Raw genomic sequence first — 14,313 nt, forward strand, 5'->3', positions numbered from 1 at the left:
GCACGGAATCGGGCAGTAAGCAAGTAACCTGGCGCAAAGCGCGATATATTATTCACTTCCACTCTCGAGCACTCCGGTGCTGGCAGGTTGTTTTCGCAAATTGCACCCCGAACAAGCCAGGCAAACGCACTGAAACACGGTGGAATGATTCGCTTCGCGTGGTTCACAACACTACGGGCAGCCCGCTCGCTGTGCTGTGTGCTGCTATTTACGAGGAATTATACGCAATGAATGAAAAACGCACGCATCCGAACTGTCGGAGAGGTAAAAGAGATCTGATTTTTTTTACTACTATCACTATGTTGTGGAACACAGCGAACCTCGCGCGCTGTGTGGCAAGGGTGAGCGAACACACTCACACACTGATGCGCACGGGCTCAGCGAGCAGAGGGAGAGAGCGTACCGTGAGCGTGTGTGCGAAGAAGTTGCAACACACGGAGGGGAAAGAGCATAAATTAAGAGCACTGCTGGTCTCTTTCGCTCTCGTGATGTGCTGGTTCGCTCTAGCATTATGATTGCACTCACACTGAAACGATGGATAGCCGCACACAGGCGATGAATGTTTGCGTGTACGAAGAGCACCGTAAAACGTACCGAGAGTGGGGAAAAATCTTTAAAAAATAGGCGGAGACTATTTAAATTAGTTTTTTAGTTTTTTATTGCATTTTTTTAAAGGTTTTGTTTCATTTTTGCTTATTTATTGTATGTTTTTTGTTTTAATGGTTCGGGAAGGATAATTCCTTAGCCTTATGTATAATTTTCATTTTGTTAGACATTTTAAAAGCGATTTATTTTATCAGATATACCATATCAAAATAATGCGTTAGTTTGTTTAAAAAAATTATATTAAAAACACGAAAATTTAATTTTTTGAATAAAAAAATCCATTTTAAAATAATATCTTTAAAGCAGCAATTGTGTTTGCGTCGCATTTTAAAATTTCAAAACACAACCAAGAATCGGAATTTGCAATTTACATTGAGTAGGAAAACAGATTCTTCCACATGAAGTAGCTTAAATTGGTAAGAGAAGTTTTATTATCGAAAAATCGCTTCTTAACTTCACCCCATCAAGATCCGAACAGGTACGATGGAATTCTCACTATCCCTACGCGAACCCTTGTCCTTCAAGCGCAGGGTCCTTTGAGCCATCGGACAGAGTCTAGCAACAGCAAGCAGAACGGTCTCGTAGGCAAAAAAGTGCGTAACGAATAATCGTCGTCAAATGCAGTCCGGTGATCCCTCGCCCCTTTGAAGCGGTCCAATATTGCATAAGGTAATTTCTCGTTTTGTCTAGCTGCAATGAGGTCTCTTGCATCCCGGTAACCTTCTCGTCGTCCTTCTTACGAACCTATCCTTCGCACAGAAAAGCGAAGAAAAAACCCATTTTTTTCCTCGATTTCAAAAAATCGTAAAATCAAACAAAAAATCCAAAATGCAATTGGGGTTGCACCTTCCTTCGTTTGGTGCGTATTGAACTGATTTTTCCTTCTTTTTCCGTGTTTTTTTTTTCTAGCAGGATTTTGTGCTTCGCTTCTTTTGCGTTTTGTGATGCTGTGTCGACCACCTTAATCGTGGCATTTTCTTGGATTTGCCGCCGTTTTTTTTATTATTTAGAAACAACGATTGTGCGAGTATGCAGCATTGCAACGAGCGTACACATGTGTATATACATTCGGTTGGCGGTTGGTTTATTTATTTCTTTTTTTTTTTTTTGGTGGAAAAATTGCCAAAAAATCTATTCACCGACGAGAAATTCTCACGGTAGCAAATGAGAGGATTTTGATGCTTTTTTAACCCAAAAAATAAAAGAGAGAAGGAAAAGAAGCAAAAAATCGACCGTTGGGCTTATATGCAATCGAGACCGTGTCTTTATGTTTCCAACGATGACGCTGACAGTGGCGGTTAGACAAGGTGTAGAAAATTGCCAAATTACTCTGCCAAGAAAGCGGGGCCGAAACGATACCATGCGCGCCGCATTGGCACACTCAGCTAACGGACAAAATCTGTTGTGTTGGGTTGCCGGTTTTTCTTGGTTTTTACTCGAAAAAAGCATGATCCACCCTTCTCGCTATTTTTGGGTGTAATTTGATTTATCGTAAGAAAAGAAGAACGTTTGTCACCGTTTTTTTTCTTTGGTTTCGTATGATTTGACGGAACGGTTGCCGTGCACTTTAAATATTTGATTGAAACTATCGATATGGGTGAAGATTTAAATGACACAGAGTATGTGAGAGTTTTTTTTTGCGGGAAAAAGCAACATTTTTCTAGTGGCGAAAAAGGGAGTTGGCTCAGTGAATTCGATGGGAATTTGGGGTTAAGCAGCAAAGGAAGGATTTATGTATAGCAATTCGTATCTATTCTTCGTTTTAAAGTTTTCGAGAGAAAAAAAAGACACGTTTTGTAACGAACTTTGGCGCGATTTTTAACCAACCGTCAATAACCGACAACTACGATGTGTGTGAACGTTCGCGAACGTAGAACACAAAGTTCTGGAAAGAGATTTGGCGCCAGAAATAAGCGAGAAAACCGTTTTCCGTTAACGGTTGTATTTGAAGATTTTTTCTCCAAGATCTGTACTTCGGCTTCCCGCCATTTTTTACTCATCTATCACGAACAAAAGCTGTGTAGCTGATATACAAAGAGAAGGTCTGTCTGGAGAATGTCTGCTATAAAATTTCCATACTTGGGATAGGGGTGAGAATAAAACTACGCAAAGTTGACGCAATCGATTAAATGTTACTCGAAGTAAACGTTAAAAGAGCTTCACATTCAAATATGATCACCCTTTCCCGGGTAGCTTAAGCACAGGTAGTTGTCATTTTAGCTGTAGCTGATGAAATAAAATTGATAATTTAAGATATTTCAAGCCTGTAGAGATTAAATGCTCGTAAGTTAGATTGGGTAAGATCATCAAATGTAGTGATATAGGATGTTGAGGCCTTTTTCAGATTTTCTTAGAGTAGATTGATAACAGAACGGAACCAGAGTGCGGTAATTTTTGCCGAGAACTGACGACTATTGCCCCTTTTGCAAGAAACTCTTATCACGTTTGGAGTTCTCTAAATGCTAGTGGCCCTCATGGTAGTACAGTCCATTTGTAGCAGATAATCGTCTTGAAAGCTCAGGCCCCTTCGTTTGCCTATGCAGCTTATGAGTCGTCCCTGCATTCAAATGGGATTTGTCCAACAAATTCGGACGGGAGTTTGGAGTCTCTTTTATCAAGACCCGGTGCTGAAAGATGCTGACTGCTGAGAGGTGGACGCCATCGACATCTTGTTTAGAGTCTTCTTTAAAATTTGGGCAGAATGTTTGACGAAGCAATATGTTTCCATTAAAAAAACCTGAAAATGATCAGAAATATTCCAGGTTCTTCAGCTTCTTGGTTTAGGAATAGCGGAGTTCTTAGTCAATTTTGACTTTTCTTGTCTATACACAACAATTTGGACAAAAAATGATGTGAATTTTAGTGGGTCAGATGGAAAAATTAGGTTTTTTTAACGCATATGGTAACGTCATAGGCTCTTTTCGAAACTTATTTAGAATTGTTCCCTCAGTATTTGAACTTGAACTACATTTTAAGCCATCATCCGTACAACAACTGATCGAATATTCAAATGGAAGAAAAATATTTAACCATCCCTCGAATACCACCACTTATTGGGTATTTTTCAACAACAAAAAAATGGGTAAGAAAAGTTACATTCGGTGTTTGCTAATGCGTGCCAACTCGTTGTCCACTTGTCGGTGTTCCAGGTCAGGACATCCCGTTTGGAAAAGGTTTTCAAACGAAGCCGATTGAGCCGGTGCCGAAAAGGGACCGACAATCGGAGTGCGCGTCCGTACAGTTTAGCATAAATACACAAATTTTGCATTAAATTGGACATTGCATACACACACACATATAGTCGATGCGGACTTGCGGCACCGGATACACAGCACGGTCGACCGCAGCAAGAAGGGCGACCCTTTTTAGTTCCTTCCTTTCGTTTTTGGGATGCTGTGGTCCGGCACACACTCACTCACTCACCAGTCAGAATCAATTTATAGCAATTGTGCATGCGATTGAAAGCGTAACCCTCCTCCGGTACAGAATCTATTTCCATCCTCCACCCACAGGCAAACATGCACACACACACACACACGTAGAAGTTCAATTGGGACATTCGGAGGAGTTTTCGTTGAAGTTGGTCCGGTCATGTGTCTTCATTTACATAAAATTGGCATCGTCGTTCGGTGCGATTTAGTTGAGTTGGTGAAAGTTTGATGAACTTTGAGCAAAATTTTTCTGTTCTGTGTTTGCCTTAAATTGCACCAAAAAGGGCACGCTGCGTATTGAATTGTAGCAATTACAATTTCGTTCGTTTCGGCTCCATCATTTTCTGGTTCCGGGGTTTTGTTTCGTGCCGTCTCTTCGCAGACAGAGAAATGCAAATTCCGACCAAGAGCAAGCGGCTCCCTATAAATCATGAGCGTAATGACAGCAATATTTGGCCGTTTCGAGCACACGAGAACAATAATAATAATCACAGTGCAAGCGAATTGCCGGCTTTCCACGGCCATATTGATTGCTTCTTGCTCGGAGCAATCCGCTTGGGACGAATCGGAATTTTCCGTTTTCTCGTGCACCATTAAATGGCGCTTGTGAGTTGAACCGTCCTGCGCAAGGGAACCGTCCAATGTCTCTTTGTTGCTGGGTAGGCATAAATCGCTAAATACACATCGTTAGCAAGAGGGAGGAATTAATTAAATTTGCTTTCCTTGCGTGGAGGTTGCCTTTGCATACAATTATGGCATCGGCGCCCAGACCCGCCTCGGTGCCTAAATGTAGGCGATGGGTAAAGATTCTGGTTTCTCTTTAGCGGCTTTCGTCCCCTGGACATCTGTCCAGTCGCTAGCCAATCGATAATCGACAGCCGATGTGTGTTTGTGTGCACATGTTTAACGGGCGTAGATTAGAATATTCATGGAGTCGCCTCATCGAGGAGAAGCCAGCACACGCGACAGCAAAATTGCGCCCCCCCCCTTTGGCGAAGGAGCAAATGCGTGCGTTGCGTTGGCCATTTGGTTACGGAATAGCGAACGAACGAACGAGTTTCTCAAATTAGTTCGAGTGGCTCGCCCCGTTTGGAGAGCGAGTGCGGCAAGTACGTGTAGTAAGCCTGGGATTATCGATTGATTATACATTATTTGTATGCAAACGAAAGCCGATGGCCGGCCTGGTCGGGAGAAGCGCTCTATCGTTAATCCTATGCTTCGGATACCATCAATTAATTTTAATGATATTCCTTTGCAGGGCTCCACCTTCCGAACGGTGCAATGGAGAAAGGGCATCGATTCGTTCGTATTAAGCTTCCCTGCCGGGCATTAATATTCTTCCACCCTCCCTCCACCTCCACTCCGCTCCCTTCCTTGCCTAAAACTCACCACAAAGATGAGCCTCAATCAGGGGAGGATGATTATGATTATTATTATCATTGCGCGTTGCCTTTTTTTGTTTTGCCTGCAAACCGGACCCCAAAAAACGGCCGGAAGCCGCAACACACACACACACACCCGGAGTTTGTTGGCTGCAGGTTGCTGGTTGGAAAATGTAAATATTTGCAAAATTAAATATATGTGTCCAGTGGAACGCACTGGTCAACGCACCGGCAGGAATCAATCGGCCCGTTCCTCCACCGTCGGTGGAAGCTAGCAGCAGCCGGTCCGTTTTTCCTTTTCCCATTATAATACAATTTTTAGCATCTAATAAATATTCTACCACAACATGCCGGTATCCTCTGGCCAGCCTAAAGGAGGCACAAAAAAAAAACGCTACCGCGGAACACAACTTTGGAACGCCGATCGAAACGGTTCGAACCTATTTCGGAGGTCAAAAGAGATAAACATGAAATTGACCATCAAGCACAGAGGGTTGGGGCGTCCCTTTTTTTTTGGGAGGGGGCATGAAAAACGCAAGAATATTACTTTGGTGAATGAACAGTCCCGTGGAAGAGAGATGTAACCAGTTTTGCATTAAAAGGAGAGTTCGGGTAAAATCGGCCAGGTTTTTGTCGGCGGTCTGAGTCGGGATCGATTTGAATTGCTTCGCTTTTCTTTATTGAGCTACAGAACCAAAACAAAAAAAAAAAACACGATCCAAGAAGAAACAAACGACGTCCATTTTTAAAGCGATCTACCTTAAATTTTTTCTCTCTGTACCTAACAATATCAATCAATCGACCGGGAGAGAGAGAGGGAGTAGAATCGCTTTTCAGCACTGAATGCACCACGCGGATTAGATTTTCCATTTCTATGCAACACCAACATCAACACTAACCAAACGCACTTTGAAGAGAAACGGTTTTTGATTGAATTGAACATAAACCCCGAACGCTTTGTGACATTCGGCACAAGGGAATCGGTGTCTTTTCAATTCCTTTTCCTTTCTTTCTGCATGTCCTGCAAAAGGATATGTGGAGGGTGTGTATGTGTTGTTTTCTCTTTGATCTTTTCGAATCATCACACACTCTGTTTGAGTTCCATTATGCTGGTTTTTGGTACGATTCATTTTACAGGCATAGGCTATAAACGTTGTCCAAACAGGCGTCTTCCGAAAGGTGTGCAATAAAGAGGTTAAATTCATTGATTTTCTTTCCATCAGTTTTAGTTCTTCGAGTGAGTATGGTGCGTAGTGCTGAAGCAATCAAATTTGAGGATGAGGTTATTAAAGTAAAAAAATTAAATTTTCACTTCACAAGTGACTTACAGGAAAGTAACAGCTTTTGGTTTGAAATTTAAAACCTTTTTCCTTAGAGCACGCTCAAACTCACACCGAACCCCTCCTTCATTTACAGGTTTTAGATGACCATATAGCTGTCCATTTTCGGGCAGGACATTATCCAGATATTGGATTCCCCTTTTGTAGGGCAACACCACACACCATTAAGCGACCTAGATCACCACCGGGCGCGTGCCAAAAAGGGGAACCCCGATCGGTGATACATCAATCGTGGGTGCTAATGCTAGCACAGCCCAGGGATCGATCAAAACCGTGATTTTGCTATGAACTTTTTCTGAAATCATTTCACCGAAACGTTTAGCTGAAAAGTGCGACATTCATTTTAACGACTGTGGTCCCTCACAGGTACCACAAAACGTGGCCGCGCGGGTCATTGTGGATGGAGCGATTTATGCTTCCCATTGTCTTTTGCCCGATTCGCCCATTGTGTGCGTGCGTGCCGATGAGCGGAGCATTGTTGTGGGTGAGCATCCAACACAACCGGGTGTGCTGCATCCCTTGCACAGCAACCCGGACGAGGCTGTGCATATTAAATTGCCGTGCAGATGTTGTTTCTCTCATTCAATAAATAAACAAGCGCTTGACCCTTGTCCAGACGCACATAGGCGAGCCAATGCACGCAGGACCTTTGGTGAGTCTGCAGGGTGTTGGCAAATGGATGACCCCGGGGGTGTGCATTCGCAGCAGCATATTTTTTTTTTGTTTTGTTGTACAGTTTGAGCCGAACAATCGGAGCACACTTGAAGTACACCCTCACCGTCCGCAATCACTGAAAGCGTGGACAGTTCGATCGACGGGAACTGCTGTTGGAACGGTGCTGAAAACGTAGTGCAAGAAGTGTGCGGTTTTGTTGGGTGTCCTCCCTCACTATTGCACCTTTGCGAGCATCCTTTCTATCAGGATGAACCTCCATAGTCGGGAGGGTTTCGCACAGATGTCCCAACAGCGTTAATTTACCGGTCAGAGCCGACCGAAGGATGGGTCGCATATCGAATGCACAGACAAGCGACAGCGATCCCATTCCCCGTCTAATGAGACGAACTGCGTCAGACCAGACGTACTGCCAGATGATCCCTTCCCGCCACGGCCAGTAGGTGATAATATTCATCGTCCGGTCCGTTAAAATATTGCTCTATTATGCTCATCCTTCTAGTCCACCGCTTCCATAGCCATGTTTCAATTTCAACACACCCCTCGCTACGATCACTGTGCCATTGTCTGTGGCATCTTTCCTTGATTATGGCTGTTCATAATATCATCACCCGGTGGACTTTCTAGAGAGAAAAAAATCGATACAATTTATTATGCTTAAGGAACGTGCCCGGCGTCACAGCGAAAAAGGACCTTCGTCGTTCGGGCACGAGAAGGAAGCAAATGGGTTTGCTTTATGTACGTCGTCAATTAAGAAATATATCATCCACTTAGAGGCCACGAGATGGTGATGGTTGGAAGTGGTTTGTGATATGCATCCATTGGGGAATATTGTCCGTGAATAGCTATTATTCAGGTTTTCTTGCTTATTATTTGAATTTCTTGATAGGGAATCCTTGTAATATTAATGCTAAGACATATAAATACTAAATATGTATAAAGGTTGAAGAATTATCATTGTGAAAAATTAAGTGGATTTTTTCCTGAGTCACAACACGGAACATAATCTACTGTTAATTGATTTACCGTTTAAATATTTACATCACAAAGCGCTTCACGTTACAATCACTAGCATCAAACAGAGCTAATATTGTGAAAGAGTGAACTAGTCGTGATGAACAGTTTAACGGTGATTTTACTAACACGGCTCGTTACTGAGTGCATGATGCAAAGTGCATGCAAATTGCTATTTATTTTCTACAAGGTGTTCAAGCGACTGGCTTCTGAACCTGAGTTGAAAGAATCAACAGAAGACGACTGGAAGATCAACAGTCACAGTGACACGTTACACCAATCCAGTTGTGTCAACAAGGTAGTGCTTTGAATAATTATGGTATAAAAGGAACTGCCTGCGGGAATGAAACTTGCAATACGTGTTCCAAGTGTAAGCTGACCAACATTGAAGTGGATTACTAACATGGAAAAGTTTAAAGGTAGTGTTTTGTGCAAAATTGTGATAACATTTATGGTAAGTTCTGGTGATTGCATAAATAAATATACTAAGCAAAAGTGATAAAGTTGTTGCGAAAAAGTGATCAAAAAGGTAGTGAATAATTTGTGCTAAAAATTTCGTTGTTTGTTTCAAACAGGTGTTATCCAGTGTAAGTGCAAGTATTAAAGATGAAATGCGCAATAGTGTATCGTTTAAACTGACGGAGTTAATAAGAAAATTGTTTCCGGTGGATGAAAAAGTGATGGAGAGTGCTTCGAATAGCTTGATACCGAACATAATCAAGTCGATAAAGGATTACATCTTCCCATCAACAACAACGACTTCAACCATTGAAACAACTGAATCAATAGAAACTCAACAAACAACCACATCAGAGACAGTCAATCAAACAGAAACCCCGGACGATAAACAAGAGCAACCAACGGCAGAAGATGAACAAACAACTAGCACTGGTGACAGTGAAGCACCAACTAGTGATGAAATGCCAACTACACTGGATGAACATGAAACTACAATAGAACCGGCAACCCAAACTACTCCAGCAGCCGAAGAAGAGACAGAAAGCACGACGGCTGAGGAAGAAGGCGACACTACTCCAGCAGCCGAAGAAGAGACAGAAAGCACACCAGCTAAGGAAGAAGCCGAGACTACTCCAGCAGCCGAAGAAGAGACAGAAAGCACGACGGCTGAGGAAGAAGCCGAGACTACTCCAGCATCCCAAGAAGAGACAGAAAGCACACCAGCTGAGGAAGAAGCCGAGACTACTCCAGCAGCCGAAGAAGAGACAGAAAGCACGACGGCTGAGGAAGAAGTCGAGACTACTCCAGCAGCCGAAGAAGAGACAGAAAGCACGACGGCTAAGGAAGAAGCCGAGACTACTCCAGCAGCCGAAGAAGAGACAGAAAGCACGACGGCTGAGCAAGAAGCCGAGACTACTCCAGCAGCCGAAGAAGAGACAGAAAGCACGACGGCTGAGGAAGAAGCCGAGACTACTCCAGCAGCCGAAGAAGAGACAGAAAGCACGACGGCTGAGGAAGAAGCCGAGACTACTCCAGCAGCCGAAGAAGAGACAGAAAGCACACCAGCTGAGGAAGAAGCCGAGACTACTCCAGCAGCCGAAGAAGAGACAGAAAGCACGACGGCTGAGCAAGAAGCCGAGACTACTCCAGCAGCCGAAGAAGAGACAGAAAGCACGACGGCTGAGGAAGAAGCCGAGACTACTCCAGCAGCCGAAGAAGAGACAGAAAGCACGACGGCTGAGGAAGAAGCCGAGACTACTCCAGCATCCCAAGAAGAGACAGAAAGCACACCAGCTGAGGAAGAAGCCGAGACTACTCCAGCAGCCGAAGAAGAGACAGAAAGCACGACGGCTGAGGAAGAAGTCGAGACTACTCCAGCAGCCGAAGAAGAGACAGAAAGCACGACGGCTAAGGAAGAAGCCGAGACTACTCCAGCAGCCGAAGAAGAGACAGAAAGCACGACGGCTGAGCAAGAAGCCGAGACTACTCCAGCAGCCGAAGAAGAGACAGAAAGCACGACGGCTGAGGAAGAAGCCGAGACTACTCCAGCAGCCGAAGAAGAGACAGAAAGCACGACGGCTGAGCAAGAAGCCGAGACTACTCCAGCAGCCGAAGAAGAGACAGAAAGCACGACGGCTGAGGAAGAAGCCGAGACTACTCCAGCAGCCGAAGAAGATACAGAAAGCACGACGGCTGAGGAAGAAGCCGAGACTACTCCAGCAGCCGAAGAAGAGACAGAAAGCACGACGGCTGAGGAAGAAGTCGAGACTACTTCAGCAGCCGAAGAAGATACAGAAAGCACGACGGTTGAGGAAGAAGCCGAGACTACTCCAGCAGCCGAAGAAGAGACAGAAAGCACGACGGCTGAGGAAGAAGCCGAGACTACTCCAGCAGCCGAAGAAATGACAGAAAGCACACCAGCTGAGGAAGAAGCCGAGACTACTCCAGCAGCCGAAGAAGAGACAGAAAGCACGACGGCTGAGGAAGAAGCCGAGACTACTCCAGCAGCCGAAGAAGAGACAGAAAGCACGACGGCTGAGGAAGAAGCCGAGACTACTCCAGCAGCCGAAGAAGAGACAGAAAGCACGACGGCTGAGGAAGAAGCCGAGACTACTCCAGAAGCCGAAGAAGAGACAGAAAGCACGACGGCTGAGGAAGAAGTCGAGACTACTTCAGCAGCCGAAGAAGAGACAGAAAGCACGACGGTTGAGGAAGAAGCCGAGACTACTCCAGCAGCCGAAGAAGAGACAGAAAGCACGACGGCTGAGGAAGAAGCCGAGACTACTCCAGCAGCCGAAGAAATGACAGAAAGCACACCAGCTGAGGAAGAAGCCGAGACTACTCCAGCAGCCGAAGAAGAGACAGAAAGCACGACGGCTGAGGAAGAAGCCGAGACTACTCCAGCAGCCGAAGAAGAGACAGAAAGCACGACGGCTGAGGAAGAAGCCGAGACTACTCCAGAAGCCGAAGAAGAGACAGAAAGCACGACGGCTGAGGAAGAAGCCGAGACTACTCTAGCAGCCGAAGAAGAGACAGAAAGCACGACGGCTGAAGAAGAAGCCGAGACTACTCCAGCAGCCGAAGAAGAGACAGAAAGCACGACGGCTGAGGAAGAAGCCGAGACTACTCCAGCAGCCGAAGAAGAGACAGAAAGCACACCAGCTGAGGAAGAAGCCGAGACTACTCCAGCAGCCGAAGAAGAGACAGAAAGCACGACGGCTGAGGAAGAAGCCGAGACTACTCCAGCAGCCGAAGAAGAGACAGAAAGCACGATGGCTGAGGAAGAAGCCGAGACTACTCCAGCAGCCGAAGAAATGACAGAAAGCACACTAGCTGAGGAAGAAGCCGAGACTACTTCAGCAGCCGAAGAAGAGACAGAAAGCACGACGGTTGAGGAAGAAGCCGAGACTACTCCAGCAGCCGAAGAAGAGACAGAAAGCACGACGGCTGAGGAAGAAGCCGAGACTACTCCAGCAGCCGAAGAAATGACAGAAAGCACACCAGCTGAGGAAGAAGCCGAGACTACTCCAGCAGCCGAAGAAGAGACAGAAAGCACGACGGCTGAGGAAGAAGCCGAGACTACTCCAGCAGCCGAAGAAGAGACAGAAAGCACACCAGCTGAGGAAGAAGCCGAGACTTCTCCAGCAGCCGAAGAAGAGACAGAAAGCACGACGGCTGAGGAAGAAGCCGAGACTACTCCAGCAGCCGAAGAAGAGACAGAAAGCACGACGGCTGAGGAAGAAGCCGAGACTACTCCAGCAGCCGAAGAAGAGACAGAAAGCACGACGGCTGAGGAAGAAGTCGAGACTACTTCAGCAGCCGAAGAAGAGACAGAAAGCACGACGGTTGAGGAAGAAGCCGAGACTACTCCAGCAGCCGAAGAAGAGACAGAAAGCACGACGGCTGAGGAAGAAGCCGAGACTACTCCAGCAGCCGAAGAAGAGACAGAAAGCACACCAGCTGAGGAAGAAGCCGAGACTACTCCAGCAGCCGAAGAAGAGACAGAAAGCACGACGGCTGAGGAAGAATCCGAGACTACTCCAGCAGCCGAAGAAGAGACAGAAAGCACGACGGCTGAGGAAGAAGCCGAGACTACTCCAGCAGCCGAAGAAGAGACAGAAAGCACGACGGCTGAGGAAGAAGCCGAGACTACTCCAGAAGCCGAAGAAGAGACAGAAAGCACGACGGCTGAGGAAGAAGTCGAGACTACTTCAGCAGCCGAAGAAGAGACAGAAAGCACGACGGCTGAGGAAGAAGCCGAGACTACTCCAGCAGCCGAAGAAGAGACAGAAAGCACGACGGCTGAGGAAGAAGCCGAGACTACTCCAGCAGCCGAAGAAGAGACAGAAAGCACACCAGCTGAGGAAGAAGCCGAGACTACTCCAGCAGCCGAAGAAGAGACAGAAAGCACGACGGCTGAGGAAGAAGCCGAGACTACTCCAGCAGCCGAAGAAGAGACAGAAAGCACGATGGCTGAGGAAGAAGCCGAGACTACTCCAGCAGCCGAAGAAATGACAGAAAGCACACTAGCTGAGGAAGAAGCCGAGACTACTTCAGCAGCCGAAGAAGAGACAGAAAGCACGACGGTTGAGGAAGAAGCCGAGACTACTCCAGCAGCCGAAGAAGAGACAGAAAGCACGACGGCTGAGGAAGAAGCCGAGACTACTCCAGCAGCCGAAGAAATGACAGAAAGCACACCAGCTGAGGAAGAAGCCGAGACTACTCCAGCAGCCGAAGAAGAGACAGAAAGCACGACGGCTGAGGAAGAAGCCGAGACTACTCCAGCAGCCGAAGAAGAGACAGAAAGCACGACGGCTGAGGAAGAAGCCGAGACTTCTCCAGCAGCCGAAGAAGAGACAGAAAGCACGACGGCTGAGGAAGAAGCCGAGACTACTCCAGCAGCCGAAGAAGAGACAGAAAGCACGACGGCTGAGGAAGAAGCCGAGACTACTCCAGCAGCCGAAGAAGATACAGAAAGCACGACGGCTGAGGAAGAAGCCGAGACTACTCCAGCAGCCGAAGAAGAGACAGAAAGCACGACGGCTGAGGAAGAAGCCGAGACTACTCCAGCAGCCGAAGAAGAGACAGAAAGCACGACGGCTGAGGAAGAAGTCGAGACTACTTCAGCAGCCGAAGAAGAGACAGAAAGCACGACGGTTGAGGAAGAAGCCGAGACTACTCCAGCAGCCGAAGAAGAGACAGAAAGCACGACGGCTGAGGAAGAAGCCGAGACTACTCCAGCAGCCGAAGAAGAGACAGAAAGCACACCAGCTGAGGAAGAAGCCGAGACTACTCCAGCAGCCGAAGAAGAGACAGAAAGCACGACGGCTGAGGAAGAATCCGAGACTACTCCAGCAGCCGAAGAAGAGACAGAAAGCACGACGGCTGAGGAAGAAGCCGAGACTACTCCAGCAGCCGAAGAAGAGACAGAAAGCACGACGGCTGAGGAAGAAGCCGAGACTTCTCCAGCAGCCGAAGAAGAGACAGAAAGCACGACGGCTGAGGAAGAAGCCGAGACTACTCCAGCAGCCGAAGAAGATACAGAAAGCACGACGGCTGAGGAAGAAGCCGAGACTACTCCAGCAGCCGAAGAAGAGACAGAAAGCACGACGGCTGAGGAAGAAGTCGAGACTACTCCAGCAGCCGAAGAAGAGACAGAAAGCACGACGGCTGAGGAAGAAGCCGAGACTACTCCAGAAGCCGAAGAAGAGACAGAAAGCACGACGGCTGAGGAAGAAGTCGAGACTACTTCAGCAGCCGAAGAAGAGACAGAAAGCACGACGGTTGAGGAAGAAGCCGAGACTACTCCAGCAGCCGAAGAAGAGACAGAAAGCACGACGGCTGAGGAAGAAGCCGAGACTACTCCAGCAGCCGAAGAAATGACAGAAAGCACACCAGCTGAGGAAGAAG

The 14,313-nt window shown here is 46.6% G+C and overlaps 2 protein-coding genes across 3 annotated transcripts in view; one reads left to right on the forward strand and one right to left on the reverse strand.

Moving 5' to 3' along the window:
* LOC126565193 (ubiquitin thioesterase otubain-like) overlaps window positions 1–14,313 on the reverse strand; it is a 345,090-nt gene that overhangs the window by 126,929 nt on the left and 203,848 nt on the right. The gene's annotated exons all lie outside the window — the stretch shown is intronic.
* LOC126560491 (mucin-17-like) overlaps window positions 8,843–14,313 on the forward strand; it is a 28,454-nt gene continuing 22,983 nt past the window's right edge. The window contains exons 1-5 of the mRNA XM_050216450.1: window positions 8,843–8,899; window positions 9,021–9,342; window positions 11,035–11,690; window positions 11,949–12,203; window positions 12,348–14,027. Coding sequence (XP_050072407.1) covers window positions 8,849–8,899; window positions 9,021–9,342; window positions 11,035–11,690; window positions 11,949–12,203; window positions 12,348–14,027 — 2,964 coding nt within the window. The 5' untranslated portion in view covers window positions 8,843–8,848. The remainder of the gene's footprint in view (window positions 8,900–9,020; window positions 9,343–11,034; window positions 11,691–11,948; window positions 12,204–12,347; window positions 14,028–14,313) is intronic.

The sequence above is a fragment of the Anopheles maculipalpis genome, chromosome 3RL (assembly GCF_943734695.1).
Source record: "Anopheles maculipalpis chromosome 3RL, idAnoMacuDA_375_x, whole genome shotgun sequence".
Taxonomy (NCBI): domain Eukaryota; kingdom Metazoa; phylum Arthropoda; class Insecta; order Diptera; family Culicidae; genus Anopheles; species Anopheles maculipalpis.